We start from the raw sequence: 17633 nt of genomic DNA, 5'->3' as shown, positions 1-17633 counted from the left end.
TAGCATGCTTTAGCCTTTGTTAAAATCGTGGCTTATGTGTTTGGCATGTAAAATACATAATGTATCTCTTAATCATATATTGTATAGCACATTATATGCTATGCATATATGATGCAGCATCATATATTTTTGGATATTTAACAGACCACGATATGTGTTACACAGAATTATAGTACCAGATGCTTTATCATACAGGCTTAACAAAAATGGTCCATGTTGGTCTTCATCCTCCATGAGAGCAGTAGTTGTAATCCCAAATGTCTGTCCTGTTCTAATACCCTTTTCCATCCCTTTGCTCCAACTATGTATCTAAATTATTCACAAAAGTTGATACAGTCTCCTGTAATCGTCAACTCCAGTCGTGCATTCTACAGTCTCACAACCCTATGCGTAAAAAAGATTTCTTCTACTCTCTGTCCTAAATCACATTTAATCTTATATCTATGTCTCCATGTTCTAGATCCCTCAAACATTGGATACAGTCTTTTTCTATGTACTCTTCCCATCCATTCATAATTTTAAACACCTGAATCAAATCACCCTTAATCTCCTCTGTTCTAACAAAAGCAGGTTTTTCTTTGTATTTCCTCATATCAGGCATTATTCTTGGGAATTTGTGATGTACCCTCTCTATTGTCTTAACTTCCTTCCGACAGTAACAACAACTTATATTTATATAACAGTTTTAACATAATCAAATATTCCAAGGCACTTCATAGGAGCGTTATAATGCAAAATTAGACACCAAGCTGCATTAGGAGATATCAGGGCAGATAACCAAAAGCTCGGTCAAAGATGTAGTTTTTAATGAGCATCTTAAAGGAATTAAGAAGGGGTAGAGAGGCAGAGAAGTTTAGGGAGGGAATTCAGAGCTTAGTAAAGCCTGGCTCGGGTATAAAATGAAAGCCTGACCCGACCACAGCCAACTCGAACCCAACCCGAGCCCAAACCCTTTAATTTTTTTCGTGCCGACATGAGCCCGAATGTTGGACTCGGGATTTCGACCCGGCCCGACCCAAACCCGCGCATGTAGTTGGGTCTGGTCGGGTTCGGGTCGGGTAGCCAGGCTTTAGAGCTTAGGGCCTCGGCAGCAGAAGGCATGGCCACCAATGGTGGAGCAAAGAAAATCAGGCATCCTCAAGAGGTCAGAATTAGATAAGCACAGATATCTCAGAGGGTTATGGGCTGAAGGAGATTACAGAGATAGGGAGGACAATGGAGGGATTTGAAAACAAGGATGAGAATTTTACAACTGAGGCTTTGCTTGACCAGGAGCCAGTGTAGGCCAATTAGCACAAGGGTGATAGGCGCACGAGACTTGGTGCAAGTTAGGACAAGAACAGCAGAGTTTTGGATGACTTCAAGTTTACGGAGGGTAGAATGCACGAAGTCAGCAAGGAGTGCATTGGAATAGTCAAATCTAGAGCTAACAAAGGCAATAATGAGGGTTTCAGCAGCTGATGAGCTGAGGTAGGGGTGAAGTTGGGCAATGTTACAGAGGTGGAAATAGGTCTTAGTGATGACACAGTATGAGGTTGGAAGCTCATCATGGGGTCATATATGACACCAAGGTTGCGTACTGTCTGGGTCAGAATCTGATAGTTGCCAGGGAGAGGGATAGAGTCAGTAGTTAGGGAAGAGAGTTTGGAGTGGGGTCTGAAGACAATTGCTTCAGTCTTCCCAATATTAATTCAAGGAAACACCTGCTCGTCCAATACAGGATATTGCATAAGCAGTCAGATAATTTAAGTGGAGTCAAGAAAGATGGTGGTGAGGTAGAGCTGGGTGTCATCAGCGTACATGTGAAAAATAACGCTGTGCTTTGGGATGATATCTCTGAGGGGCAGCATGTAGATGAAAAATAGGCGGGGGCCAAGAACAGATCCATGGAGGACACCACAGGTAATGGTGCGGGAGCGGGAAGAGAAGCCATTGCAAGTGACAATGGATCAGTATTTCATGGTATAAAAATCCGATATTGTTTATCCTCTGACACAGATCAATTAATTATTCAGTAAAGCTTTAGTTGAAATTTGTTTGAGTTGGCAAGTCATAAAGACCCTTTTATTTAAAAAAAAATTAGAATCTTTTAACTCATATGAGATCCAGCTGAGATTCACGCCCTAATGAGATCAGTTATTTACAGACAACATCTGTATTTTGGTGTGAAATAAAGGTTCAGTTGGAACTTCAGTAGAAGATAATAACAGTTCCTGGAAACAGTTGGGTAATTCACAAATCGGAACAACTTCAATACTGTTCCCTTCCCTTTATTGTCAGGTTAATGAGATTTACCACGATAAATCGCTCGGAGCCCACGTGAATGTTGTGCTGGTACGAATGATTATGCTGGGATATGCAAAGGTAAGATTAGAGCCGAAACTGCTCACAGTCTGTCACATTTTTAGGGTTTTCCATTGGTGAGTTACAAGTTGTTGCAAAAAGCAATGGTTTAGAAGGAAGATGACAAATGAAAAAGTGTGAGCAGGTTTGAACTATCTTGCGATATCATTACATTTCAAATGGAACATTGTGCATTCTCCAACTTTCCTGTGTGTGTGCTGTATTCATTTGCACATTATTTCATTATTTGGATGTGAGGAAGTACCCTGATAACTTATGAGAGTTGGCAGATATATTTGTTGTGGGATAAACCTAAGAGCAGACCACTTTAAAAAGTTGTAGGTGAAGGTCACCAGAGGAAGTGATGTCACATCATACATGACCAGGAAGTTTTGAGTGTAGCCCAACAGAGTGAGATGTGTTTAGATCTGGCTCATGCAGTTACTGTTTGTGTATATATATATGTTCCAGTTAGGTTATAAAAAAATACTTTTTTAGGATATTACTTGTAGTCCTGTGAGTCTTACCATAGTTCACATTCCAAAGGAGCTAATAATATTACATGGTGGCAACATTTGGGATATATGTTTTTTGAAGATCACCAAATATTACATTGTGACAAAATTTGATTTTTTTCTGAAGAACACACTCAGAGAAAAAGGAATAGTTGATTGTCTACCAGGAGTGGCTGAAGATTCAGGTGAAGAGCAGTTGGCAGAAGACCCCACAACAGTGCAGTGAGTTAGTCTACAGATAGGACCCAGGGAGGTGCTGAAATTCTGTGAGAACAGTAGGCAATTTGCTGGGGGATTGGAACTTTCAGCTGGTCTGGCAGTGGGTCGAAAGATTTGAAAAGCATTAGCTGAAGCCATTACTCTTTTAGTTTTCCCTTTTTTTGCTTCATGGGTAGGACCTAAGCTGATAAGAGAGGGAAGAACTCAACAGTGCCACTGGAGCTCCACAGCACAGTGAGAAAGCCTGGTTGTGGCAGCTACCAGAACTGCAAGGTGCAGCAGGCTGCAGAAAAAAAAACTTCTCACTTTACAAAAAACACAGCTTAGGGTTAAAGAAAATTGAACTAGTCTATGTAAACTAAGCTGTCCCACAGTTAAAAAAGGGGTGTGCAAATAGAAAGAAGCTGTGGTGTCTCACTCTTAAAGGAGCAGGCCTGCAGAAAACAAATCTATCTAAACAAGAAAAAAAGAAATGTCCCTGTGGAAAAGAAAACCTGTAAAAAGTCCTATATTTATATCAAAAGCAGGATCATTAAGACAATGGATTTCAGATGTCCAGTTGTAGATTGGAAGGCGTCAGTCACAACGTCTGAATATAAACTGTTTCAACAGCGAATGGAACTGTGCTTCCTAGATCAAGAAATGAGTGAACTAGAGAAACAAGCCATCAAGATTAAGATTGCACTGGTCAATGAGGGCCTACAATGGACCAATACATCAGGATTGTCAGCTAAGGGTCAGAAGGACCCTAGCAAGCTGTGGACATTTCTGGAGCAGCAATTCAAGGTGAAGGTCAATTTCAGAGTACGTAGGCTTGAGCATATGACGTACTGAGAAAGGCAAGAGGAGTCCATTGACCAGTTTGTTGCAAAATGCCGAGACAAAGCTCGATATTGTGACTTTGTAGATATTGAATTGTTAGAACAGATTATAGAGCTAGTAACTGTGTCTACCCCACTTTCAAAAACACCTGCTAGAAAAGGAGAAAGGTCACTCCATAGATGCACTACACAATGATGGAAGGAAATTTGAAGGTATCATGGCTGGGCGCCAACAGTTACAAGCGTTGGAGGCAGATATAACAATTGATACGTTAACCAAGGCTCAGAAGTCTGCTAAGCGTTGTGGCAAATGTGGCCCGACTCACCCAGTTCTCACTTGTCCGGCATACCAGGACCAGTGCAAAGCCTGTGCATATGTGGACATTGATTAAGGCAGTGCAGAGGGCCGAGTTCAAATACTGCACACAGGAAGATTACATGCAGAAAGAACGTCTGCAAGACAGGATGGCAAACACAACAAAGGGTATGCCAACACACAACGTAAGTCCAAGCAAGTACAGTAGGTCAGCAGAGAGACAGATAATCAGGAGGACATGAATGAAGAATGCACTTGTGCGAACAGCGGGAAGCATTTCACGTAGTTAATTTGGATCAACATGACAATGCTATTACACAATCACCATGATTGGGATTATATGTCTACAGAAGAGTGGCAAGCAATTGACACTGGAGCAAGTGCAAACATTCTACCCATCTGTATAATGAAGGACATGTATCTGAAAAAAAAAATGGGATTCTATTGTATGACCCACCACGGCTAGGCTGACTGCCTACAATCGTTCTCCAATCAAGTGCATTGGAATGATAACCTTACAATGAAGCTATGGGAGCTCCAAATGGCTATCACAAATGTTCTATATGGTAGACACAACTGGACCAGCTGCCATATGCCAAGGTTTACAAATTATCACAATACATGAAGTCAGTAAGGCAACAAAGATGGTAGAAAATACCCAGGTTGAGTGTAACAGGTTGGTGCATGTAAAGGACGACACAAAGGCTGGGAGGCTCTCCTCAGGCATCAGTTTGTTGCAGCAAGTACCCAAGGGCCAGAGGGATTGCCAGTGGTTGGTGATGTTGTCAGTCATCATTTTTCTAAGTTTCCTAAACAAGGGAAGAAGAAAGTCATCGTATGACAGGCAAGCAAGACCAGAATTAGCTCGATTGTGAGTAGGACAGAAGGCCAGAACCCTCTATCAGGAATGTGGTATCCCGCAGAGTTTGTGAGGATATGTGACCAGCCCAGACTGTACAAGTTCCAGACATCCAATGGTGTGATTCTCAGTCGCAACCAAAGTCAACTTAGAGAGCTGTATGACACTACATGTGACAACTCTGTGGCATCGCGGACACGTTCAAGGACAAAGTCTGAAGATGAATATACAGAGGCTATAAGCATAGAGGAAGAACATGCTAACCAGAGTTCTGAGTCACCAGAGTCTCAGAGGAATCATCAAGATGAGATCAACGCTGGGAATATGTTCATGATAACAAGATCGGGACAAATAAGCAAATCTCCTCTATGTTTTAGAGAGTGTTAAACTTACTCATTTGGAAATAATGTTTTGTTTTAATCATGTAAAATTAGTCTGCACTGCAACATCATTATATATTATACATACGTTTTCATCTTTGTAACTAGGGGAATATGTGGAACGACCTTAAGAATGGGCCACCTTAAGACACTAAGTTAAGGTCACTGGAGGAAGTGATGTCACGTCACACATGACCAGTTAGTTGTGGGTGTGGCCCAACAGAGTGAGATGTGTTTAGATGTGGCTTGTGTAGTAATTGTTTGTATTTATATGTTCAAGTGAGTTTATAATAAAAACCCACGTATTCTTTGGAGTTACTTGTAGTCCTGTGAGTGTTACAGTAGCTCACATTCCAAAGAGTCACACTCAACAGAAGTGCGATGATGCAAATTAGGGACTAACTCTGAAGAGTTATGAAAAACTGAACTTGTCATTTAAAAATGAACCCTTATTTAAAAAAGGTGAAAAATGGTCCAAAATGGCCACTGAAGAAAAGGGGTTGGCCTTTGTGTATTAAAACTGTCTGACAAAAACAAAGGACTAATCTTCAAAGCTAAGAGGTGTCAATTGCAGTCCATCCAAAAACATTCCATAATTGAATTTCTTCTTCTGAAACAAGGAAGGTGTGAAGTAACCACATCCTGGGTCATTGTGCAATCACCACGGGGAAAAGATCAGAGTGCCTTCTACCAAGAAGGGAGCAGTAACATGGCTTTACCTTAAAAAAAAAGACAGCCTAAAGCCAGAAAAAAAGAGAGAGAGAGAGAGAAGCAACATCTAACAGCGTGTGTTCTTGCAAGACACAAAGGCAAAGGCCCTGCTTTAAAATCCTACATCTACATTAGACAACAGTGAACCAGAAGTGTCCCATCGCCTTCGACTAAATCTTCAATCAAAAGAGAAATTTACAATCATCTCGGGCCTGCACCCATTGAGAATTTGATTTCCAAGAAAATGCAACAGGTTTATCGTGACATCCCCCTCCCCCCACCCCCCACCCCCCCCCCCCACCCCCGTCCCAACTCAAAGTCAGCTTCCTTTTTTTCCCTCTCTATCTGCATCTGTTGTGTGTGTGCGAGAAAATGCGTGAATGGATGCAGTTGTGATAATTTTGGGATAAAGCATATTGATCAATAAACAATTGATTTTCTGTTTTTTTTTAAATCTACAAGAAAACCTGTCACTGTCTATATATTTGAAAAAAATAAAACACAAAAGGAGTTAAACCCTAATAACAAAACACTTGCTGTCGTCAGGTGGGGAGGTGAACAGTGGGTTCACCCACATCACACCACTTGGCCTTAACAAATGGAAAAAGCAATATTACAATATTTAAAAGTTGTCTTTCAGACACAAGTCCATGACTAATTAAAATATGTAATCATTTCATGCTTTCTAGTCAAGTTGAAAAGGTGTTTGAAAGTGACTGCATTTATTGCAGAGCCTCAAGTTCTTTACAATTATTGAGGGATCAGTGACCCCATGTGAGCCGCATGGAAGATAGCAGGATCCCCAATGACACATTGTACAGTGAGCTCATCACTGGTATCAGACCCACAGGCCGTCCATGTCTCCGCTTTAAAGATGTCTGCAAACGCGACATGAAATCCTGTGACATTGATCAAAAGTCGTGGGAAGCAGTTGCCAGTGATCGCCAGAGCTGGCGGACAGCCATAAAGGCGGGGCTAAAGTGTGGCGAGTCGAAGAGACTTAGCAATTGGCAGGAAAAAAGACAGAAGCTCAAGGAGAGAGCCAACTGTGTAACAGCCCCGACAACCAATTTTACCTGCAGCAGCTGTGGAAGAGTCTGTCACTCTAGAATTGGCCTTTATAGCCACTCCAGGCGCTGCTTCACAAACCACTGACCACCTCTAGGCGCTTACCCATTGTCTCTCGAGACAAGGAGGCCAAAGAAGAAGAAGAAGTGACGCTCCTCAATTGTGGAATATCCAGGCAAGGAATGCCACTTACAATTGTCATCAATGCATCTCTCTCCTTCAGTCAAACACTGAGAGAAATGTGGCCAGGCTGCCATGGTATTAGGGTAGGCTGCAGGCATGAGATCCAACATCTCTCTTCTGTGGTTCCCTTATTAGGTAACTGTTGGTGCACATCTCTTTGTGGCTGAGCACTGAATTAATCTATGATCTATAATGAGAACAGAGCAGCAAAACCTCTGTGATCTCTTATAGTGATGATATTCTTTCTCCGAGTTGGTAGAGTTCAAATGGCAGGTTTTCTTGGATAGTAGAATCAATGTCATGATGAGGAGAAATCAGAGCATTATCCAGGAATACCCCAAGCTAATTAGTGATCTGGTCAGTGGGATTTCTACTTCAGCCAAAAGGTTGTCCAACATATCAGTTTATGGAGGTGCTCATCTCTGAGATGTTTGCAATCAGTTCCTTCTCCCCAACTCTAAAGTAGATGTCTCCATCCTGTCCAGCTTCCTTTCCACTACGTTGGCCGTAACATTACTGATGCTATGGTTTGATGGTGAGTTCATTGTTCTGTATGTCAGCCTGTCTCTTTTTGGGGGCCTCAGGCCTGTTGACCCTCTCATTGATCACTTCAAAACAATTCCATCCAGTGATGATTGTATCTCCTGGATCCTTGGTGAGTTTTCCTGTTCTGGTGACTCACTGTACTGTGGACTGGTCTCTGCACTGGTTCTTTGACATCAGTGGTGGCTGGGTGTGTGTCTTCTAATGTGGTGTGTAATGTACTTGCACTTTGGAGTCTGGATGATCCCAGATATTCTGTGAGGGGAATGTGAGAACGGGTAATATTCAGCTTCCTATTTATTGTAGGAAGCATGAATACTAAATCCCACATGATGCCTGAAATGTATAAGAAATGTTAGAGGTAATTTTAATGAGCCTCTGCTCTCAGCTCCGAGCCATACCCATGGCAAATACAGGTCACAAAATCTGGGTAATAACCTAGCTCCATATTAATTACAGTACTTGCATCTAGTGAGGTTCCATTCTGGGATTATAGCCTCTCAAATTTACCCTTATTACAGAACCAGAGAGAATTACAGCTCAGGAGGAGGAAGCCATTGGCTGTGACACTGCTGATTTGCCACTGTGCTTGCTATAGTATATTCTAATCGGTTCTCTAGCAAATTTTAGCATAAATTCACAACTGGAGGATCAGAGAGAACAGCAGTCTAACGTGTCAGTCAGGGCCAATATTGCATGCAGCAAATTTCAGACCATCATTTAATTTTAAGCATTACAACATTTCAGATACAGATCCATTTCACTTAGTAACAGTACAACAGCTACATCTGATGTTTGAGATTACAGTATGATCATAGCAAGGTTAATTTCATTCTACATTCAGTGTTTTGCTGGTGGTTTTAAAGTGTTAAGGCTTATTTCACAGACACCTGAAACACATTGACACTGGGGAGTGTCATGTACATCTTTCAGAAACAATGAATCTTGTATTGTGAAGAAAGAAGATACATTTATTTAGAACACTGACATGTGCTCAGGACATTGCAAAATGCTTCACGACCAAACAATTACTTTGCAAGTGTAGTCGTAGCTTTTTTCCCGAATATAATGTGCATTTTAAAAGTTACATCAATAAAGTTGTTTTAGTATAGAATGACGATTGAACATTCCAGAATGCCTGAATTTCCAATATGTGTTCCCGGCAGCAAGGCACCCTCATGGGAATGTGAAATTGGAAAATGATACCTCATGTGTTTTGTATGAATGCTTTGAAGAAATAAGTACTTACAACACGGACATGAAAACTTACTGAAACCCAACACTCTCTAATCAGTCCATCAGCTTGATCGAAAGAGGGAATCCATCTCGAAGTTTGGAGAATGTCTGCCGTTGGGCCAACTCTCAGCAAAAAGCAGACCCAAACCATTCGGAGCACCATGACCATGCCATCTTTTTAACCAGGCAAGATTTCGGTCCAGCGGGTATGCAAGGTACTGTATAAGGCAACTGACAGGTATAGTGAAATCAGCAATGAATTCATTACTGTACAGAGAATTACAGTCCAGTAAAAAAAAAATGCTTTCATGGACTTTTCCTTTAAAACTTGCTGTGAGGAAATCACACTTTACTCCCCAACCTCATAGACAAAACTAAACCTATGCCTACCAAGGCAGGATCTGCTCCTATAATGACAGATATGGTCACCATATGACCGGGCATGGCCCCATAATGGTAGAATTTGGTCTCATAATGACCAAATCTGTTCCTATAATGACAGATTTTGCTTTCTGACACTCCTGTGAAGTGCCATGGGACAATTTGTTATGCTAACGGCACTATATAAATGCAAGTTATTGGTGTTGACAGGATCTGGTTCCCATAATGACGAGACCTGGTCACCACAATAATTGGATCCCATCCCACAGAAACGGAACCTGGTCACCACAAAGGAAGATTTGCTAGCGATTCTGGCATATGCAAACTCCAACACCAAATCCAAAATGGGTATGTTGACTTATGCAGAGAAGTATCCTGGCATTCATCACCTAACACCACAATGCATGTCCCAGTAGCACAAGGACTGCAGGAGTTCAAAGAGGAACTTCTTAGAGCAACGATCAATGTGCAATAAATGTGATGCTGCCAGGATCACCCATATCCTGAAAGCACACTTTAAAAAGGCAACAATACACAGCACCAGGTTTTGATGATTCTGACATTATTCATATCCATCAAATTGCACTTAATGCTTGACTCCTGCCACGAACCTCACATCTGTGTCATGTTCCCAGCCATATATCTGTGTTCCGGATTCACAGTGCTTGCCATTAGTTACTGTTTGAGCCACACGTTCAGCCATGAGTTACTATCTGATCTACGCTCACAATCAGCCTGGATAATAGGAGCATTCAATTTCAGGATAATCGGAGCATTCAATTTAAGCTGGTCTGTAAGACGGGTGATAATCGGAAGGAAACTTGGGTGGGGTGTAGAACAAACAGCCGATCCAATATGGCCCATTTTATGTCCCCACCATAGTTGAAAGTTTCGGTGCATGTGTTCAAGTTCCTGGAGTGAGGCATGAACTCAACCTACTGACTCAGGTGAGTGTGCCACACTGACCCAACACTCATACTTGTGTCTTTCAGGAGAGGGAATATGCCAGGCCCACCCATTCTAGCCCACATGCAACTCCAGTTTCTCACTGCATGATGGATTCTTAATGCTCCCAGATCAAGAAGGGTGATCACCCACATCCCAAGGACAAATTAGAGAAATGGAAATAATTGAGGATTGTGAAGGGAAGAGTATTTGATAGAGAGTATTAAGCAGCAAAAAGGAAGAGACAGCTAAACAGTAAATGAGGCGTAGGAGGTACTATGGATAACATTTTGGAGATTGAGTAATGAAAGTGAGCATCCCAGGGTAATAAAAATTCAGTTGATGATATGAGTAATTTGGGAGGGAGTAGTTATTATGTGAGGGAAAGGTAGTAGTTATAGGTGTTATGAATTGTTGAGATCGATCATGAATACTAGGGGAGAGGGCAGCTGAGGAGAGAATGAAGTGTTTGGATAGTGGACAGCAGGCATTGGGGCAGAGTTGGAGACAAACCCTGGATTACACCGGCATTATACAGATAGAGACAAACCTGCATTTTTTAAATTAATTTTTTGTCGGTCATGGCCAGAAGTAGCAAGGCCAGCATTTAATGCCGAATCCTCATTGACTATGAGAAATTGGTTGGTGCCTTTCTTATCAAACCACTGCAATCCATGTGTTGAAGATTCTCCCACAGTACTGTTAGGTAAGGAGTTCCAGGATTTTGTGCCAATGATGATTACATTGGTACTGTACAGTTGAAGACCAGCACTGGATTGCACTGGCACTGGACAACTAGAAAAAAATCCTGGTTGCATTTTTGATTTACGTGGTCTCATTTTGCATTCATTTGAACTATCCTGTCACTGTGCTTTTGTTATTAACTTGGATTTTCTTTCTCTTGATGATCTTCTGCAGGATATGCTCCAGTGACTGGAATGTGCCACCCTGTTCGCAGTTGTACCCTAAACCATGAGGATGGCTTCTCTTCAGCGTTTGTAGTTGCTCATGAGACCGGACACGTGTAAGTCCTAAATGACCACATAATAAACCAACCTTTTGGAGTTCATCTGTCACCTCCAAACCTGGTTATGTTAGTCATTTCAGCAGCAATTCAGTGTCAGTACAGGCGTTGAGCTGAATGGGCTACTACTCATTCTGTTTGCTGCCTCTGTTTCGTGCAGGACAATGACCTCCCTACCATACACTGATAACGTTTAGAATTATAAAGGCTGTTCCTGCCACAGACCCTGTAAACGTCTCTCTTTTATTGATTACCAAACCATTGCACCTCCAGGAAACTGAACTCTTAACAAAAAAAGAAATCAAGAACATGCATTTATAAAGAACTTATCATGTCCTCAGGATATTCAAAGCATATTACTCCCACCAGTTACGATTAGATGAGGAGGGGTCACAAGGCTCCCGTCTTGCCTGTCCTCTTATTTGACTGCAACAGGGTTTTATCCCTTTTTAAACAGTGGATGTGCTTACCACTTCAGTGAGTGTTTTATCTTCTCACCTTTGTTGTGATCATAAAAGAATCAATTGGACAGCTTTTCTTGAGTTTAAACTTGAAAGAAGAGAGTTTATTATACTTAAAAGTCTAAACCCAATCTTGATAAAATAATAAAATTACAGTACACTTTCATGCACACACATGCAGACAAATAGTTTACAGAGTGATGAGGAATAGATTTGTGTTGGATTAAAGTCCAGAACAAATAAAAATAGTACACAGTCTGTGGTCTGGTAGTTTTAGTGGTCTTACGGTTGAATTCGTGGTCCTGAAGTTCTGCGTTGGTAATTGTTCTTGGAGACAATTGAGCAGAGCGCTTCCTTCTCAGTGTCTTTGTCTGGGATCTAGCAGCTGGCAGCTAGGCTTCGCACGCCCCACTAGGCCTTCTGGAGAGAGAGAGAGAGAGAGAGCCTTTCTGGCTTCTGCACAGATGAAGCTTCTGGCTTATTTTGTCCTAGGGAAACTCCCCACTTTCACAGAGATGGACAGGCAGTTGCATGACTGTCTGTGTATTCTGTGGTACCTTCTAATGAGATTCAAGTTTAGAAATTTCCATATCTCAAGTCTCATGATGCCAATGTTTTTCCCTGTAGAGGTTTTGCCCTTTCAATGTTAATGTCCCAGGATGGCTTTGAATGTCTTGCTAATGAAAGCAATCTCATAGCTCAATCAATAGGGCAAGCCATTGTTTTGGGTACAGGCTAATCAGACATGTGTTTCCACTTTTGATGCCTTGGAATGTGCAAGGTATTCAAATGCAAATGGTGGTGGCCATGTTTAGCTGTGGCAAGGTCTTTGTAAAAGTTGTCTGTAATATGCCAGCTTTCCTCCTTTTCTTAAGTTTAATGTAAGTTTCCAACCAATGCATGAAAATTCCTCATTTGGCATTGCATGTTTTCTTGACACAATAGATTGTGGGGCTATAGGGAAACAGTAGGAGAGTGGGATTAATTGGATAGCTTTTTCAAAGAGTTGGCACAGGCACGATGGGCCAAATGGACCTCCTTCTCTACTGTATGATTCGATGATCACATGAAGTAATCACCATTGTTTTGAATAGAAACATGGCAGCCAGTTTGCATACAAGGTTCCACAAACAACAGATGAAAGAGTGGCGAAATAATGTTTTTGGTGGTGGTTCTCAAGGAAGGAATATTGTCCAAGGCACTGGGAGAATACCTTGCCACCTGAGGACACAAAAGGGCCTTGGTTAACAAAAAGCAGTAAAGATAAGTCTGTTAGCTTTTTCTGCAAGTACAAATTTATCATGTTCAGTTTCATTTGATTTAATTATGTGGAGCTCTAGAATATGTATTCACCATAATTCCGCTTATAACCCACACTTGGAAGTCTGACTTCGGCCACAGTAGTGCATGGCCCATGCAGGTTTGGTTCATCTGTATCTGCCCTTGTCCTATAAAACCTTCAACCCTGTTCCAAAGCATCAAAAAAATCTGTGAACTTGTTTTGCTGGGGATCTAGTCCACATCGGCTACACAGTGGGGAGAAAAGCTAACGTTCCAGTACAATACTGAGGGACTGCTGCCCTGTTGGAGTGACGTTTTTCAGATGAGATGTTAAACTGAAGCTCCACCTGCCCTGGCAGGGGTCGTGAAAGATTCCATGGCACTATTGAAGGAAGTGCAGGAGAGTTCTGCTCGTATCCTGGCCAATATTTATCTCTCAATTTGGCTGCTGCATTTCCTACATTTAAGTAGTGGCTATAATTCAAAAGTACTTTATTAACTGTAAAGCACTTTGAGACATCCTGAGGTTGTGAAAGGTACTATATAAATACAATTTCTTTATCTCTCTTTCTTTACCCAATTGAACAATGTATAATGACCCAATAAATAGTATGAAATTCATTCTCATCTAGATGGTTGTGGTTGTTGGAGGTCAATCATCTGAGCTCCAGGACATCACTACAGGAGTTCCTCAGGGTAGTGTCCTAGGCTCAACCATCTTCAGCTGCTTCATCAATGACCTTCCTTCAATCAGAATGTCAGAAGTGGGGATGTTCACTGATGATTGTGCAATGTTCAGCACTATTTGCGACGACTCAGATACTGAAGCAGTCCGTGTAGAAATGCAGCAAGACCTGGACAACATCCAGGCTTGGGCTGATAAGTGGCGAGTAACGTTCACGCCATACAAGTGCCAGGGAATGACCACCTCAAACAAGAGAGAATCTAACCACCTCCCCTTGACATTCAATGGCATTACAATCGCTGATTCCCCCACTATCAACATCCTGGGGGTTACTATTGACCAGAAACTGAACTGAAGTAGCCATATAAATACCGTGGCTACATGAGCAGGTCAGAGGCTGGGAATTCTGCGGCGAGTAACTCACCTCCTGACTCCCCGAAGCCTGTCCACCATCTACAAGGCACAAGTCAGGAGTGTGATGGAATACTCTCCACTTGCCTGGATGGGTGCAGCTCCAACAACACTCAACAAGCTCGACACCATCCAGGACAAAGCAGCCCACTTGATTGGCACCCCATCCACAAGCATTCACTCCCTCCACCACTGATACACAGTGGCAGCAGTGTGTACGATCTACAAGATGCACTGCAGCAACTCACCAAGGCTCCTTCAACAGCACCTTCCAAGCCAGCGACCTCTACCACCTGGAAGGACAAGGGCAGCAGATGCTTGGGAACACCTGCAAGTTCCCCTCCAAGCCACACACTATCCTGACTTGGAACTTTATCACCGTTCCTTCACTGTCACTGGGTCAAAATCCTGGAACTCCCTTTCTAACAGTACTGTGGTTGTACCTACCATACATGCTCTGCAGCGGTTCAAGAAAGTAGCTCACCACTACCTTCTCGAGGGCAATTAGGGATGGGCAATAAATGCTGGCCTAGACAGCAACGCCCACATCCCATGAATGAATAAAAAAAATGCAACCTTAAGTACCAATGTTTACCCCTCTTTCCTGCAGCTGCTACATTAATATGACCGTACTCAAATAACTATTTGGTGATTCCCACTTCCAGTCTAGGTTCTCTCCGAAAGGTTATGGACAGGCTTGTCTGGGAGCAGAGGTCAAAATGTACAAATGTTAAAATTTGGAAGAGCAGAGGGGCTGCCACCCTCTACCAATTGCCCAGCTCACACTGTGTGAGTCCATTATAATGCAGTCAGAAGAAAGCATGACAAAGGAGAAAATGAAGACATTAGGAGATGTCAAAAAAACAACTAGAAGGTAAAGAAGAGCAATGAAATTAAATTATCAAGGAACGTAAAACAAAATAGTAAAATATTATGCAGGCACATAAATAAAAAAAGGAAAGTCTGGTCAGAATAGGGCCACTAAGGAATGGGCAGATTGAATCAAAGGCAACAAGGGTGGAATGGCAAATATGTAAAATAATTACTTTTATTCCCTATTTAGCAGGGATACAGATCAGGTGGACATGACATTGGAAGATGAGATTAGAAATTATATAACCACATTTGAATGAAGAGGAGAAATATGAAATAAACTAAGAAAATTCAGTGGATAAAGCCCCCCCTGGTTCATATGGATTGCATCCACTCATTTTAAAAGAATTTAGAAAAGAGAAAGCAGAGACAATATTACATATACTGAATAATTCATTTGAAAGAGGTGTCATGCCAGAGAACTGGCAGATAGCTAATGTTATATCTACATTTAAGAAGGTGATAGACATGTCCATGAAACTATAGACCAGTCTGCTTAACATCAGTGGTAGGAAAAATAATGCAATCCCTATTAAGAGAGAAAAAATGAAAAACATGTAGAAAATAAAAATATGATAATTAATAGGCAGCGTGGATTTCAAAGAAAGAAAGCCTTGCTTGACCAGCCTCAATGAATTCTTTGAAGAGGTAACAAAGTGAGCAGACACGAGTAATGCAATAAATATAACTAGCTAGATTTCCAGCTGACCTTGGATAAGGTGCCACATAATAGATAAATGATTACGGTCAGTGTGTGGAGAGTTAGGGGACAAATAGCAGAATGGATAGCTAGCTGGCTGCGAGATAGAAAGCAGAGAGTAGGGGTAAAGGCTAGCTATTGAATGGCAGAAGTGGAAAAGTGAGGCCCCACAAAGATCAGTGCTGGGATTACTGTTGTTCACAATTTATATTAGTGATTGAGATTTTGGAATCAAAACCATGGTGTAATTTGATGATGACTGATGGAGCAGGAAGCAAGGCGTAGGGGGTGCGTTGAATTGTGCAGGAGGTGCTGTTTCGGAAGCCCGATGCCGGGAAGTCTGGGCAGTATTATGCAGACAGCAGTGCTGCAGGGATGTGGCGGGAAGCCAATTGTGATCGTCAGAGGCACTTAAATCTCACTTACATGCAATTCAATTAAATTTAATGCTACCCCGTGAATTAAATGTGCAGTGCACGGGGATCACAGGCCATCAGATCTCTCAACACTCGAAGGTAGCGGTATCCAGGCAAGGCCTTATGTTCCGAGGGGAAAGTCAGCCAATTTGGAGCCACCTTCCATTGAAGTGGAAACTTTTGAAGAGAGGGGAGAGGAGATCATTGCAATCACTCAATGGGGTAACTCAGAGGAGTTGAGGGGTAGTCACTCGGTGGGGCAGCTCAGAGGAATTGAGGGGCAGTCACTCAGTGGGCCAGCTCAGAGGAGTTGAGGAGTAGTCACTCAGTGGGGTAGTCACTCAATGGGACAGCTCAGAGGAGTTGAGGGGCAGTCATTCAGTGGGGCAGCTCAGAGGAGTTGAGGGGTAGTCATTCAGTGGGGCAGCTCAGGGGAGGTGAGGGGTAGTCACTCAGTGGGGCAGCTCAGAGGAGTTGAGGGGTAGTCATTCAGTGGGGCAGCTCAGAGGAGTAGACAGGTAGTCATTCAGTGGGGCAGCTCAGAGGAGTTGAGGAGTAGTCACTCAGTGGGGTAGTCACTCAGTGGGGCAGCTCAGAGGAGTTGAGGGGTTGTCATTCAGTGGGGCAGCTCAGAGGAGTTGAGGGGCAGTCATTCAGTGGGGCAGCTCAGAGGAGTTGAGGGGTAGTCATTCAGTGGGGCAGCTCAGAGGACTTGAGGGGTAGTCATTCAGTGGGGCAGCTCAGAGGAGTTGAGGGGTAGTCACTCAGTGGGGCAGCTCAGCAGAGTAGACAGGTAGTCATTCAGTGGGGCAGCTCAGAGGAGCAAAGCTCTTCAGAGGCCACAAAGTCGAACCTCTCTGTGGCTCCCATGGCGATCGGGGAGAGTCTTGACCTCTGCAGTCAGGTCTGACTATCATTTAAAAATGGTGCCAGCAGCTGACAACAGGATCAGCGTCTTCCTGCCCACCCTCAGCACTTGATTGGTCGGGTCTGCTCCTCCATCTTGCTAATTGCCCAGCTGCTTCAAAATCACGTTCAGCCGGCTGCTTCCACCCCAAGCAGCAATGCCACCCAGTTGCGGGTCCACCGCCAAGAATGCGCTGCTGACATTAAATTCCACCCACAATTTCTGAATTTGCTGATGACACCAGACTCAGTGCTGGTCAATTCTGAGGAAGACTGCAACAAATTACAGGGACACATTAATGAACATGCAAAATGGGCAGATAATCGGCTAATGAATTTCAGCACAGATAAGTGTG

General features: G+C 42.7%; 1 protein-coding gene across 5 annotated transcripts in view; it reads left to right on the top strand.

Moving 5' to 3' along the window:
* LOC137369342 (A disintegrin and metalloproteinase with thrombospondin motifs 3-like) overlaps positions 1-17633 on the top strand; it is a 311469-nt gene that overhangs the window by 204899 nt on the left and 88937 nt on the right. For 4 of the 5 annotated variants that reach the window (XR_010974930.1, XM_068030411.1, XM_068030410.1 and 1 more), the window contains 3 exons: positions 2281-2364; positions 9253-9409; positions 11439-11544. Coding sequence is in view for 4 of the 5 variants with exons in the window: in XM_068030411.1 (XP_067886512.1) it covers positions 2281-2364; positions 9253-9409; positions 11439-11544 (347 nt within the window). In the remaining variant the exon portion in view is untranslated. The remainder of the gene's footprint in view (positions 1-2280; positions 2365-9252; positions 9410-11438; positions 11545-17633) is intronic. The other variant, XM_068030412.1, reaches the window with a different exon arrangement.

The sequence above is a fragment of the Heterodontus francisci genome, chromosome 4 (genome assembly GCF_036365525.1).
Source record: "Heterodontus francisci isolate sHetFra1 chromosome 4, sHetFra1.hap1, whole genome shotgun sequence".
Classification (NCBI taxonomy): Eukaryota; Metazoa; Chordata; class Chondrichthyes; order Heterodontiformes; family Heterodontidae; genus Heterodontus; species Heterodontus francisci.
Note: the sequence above shows the minus strand (reverse complement) of the source record. Positions and strands in the feature narration are given on the sequence as shown.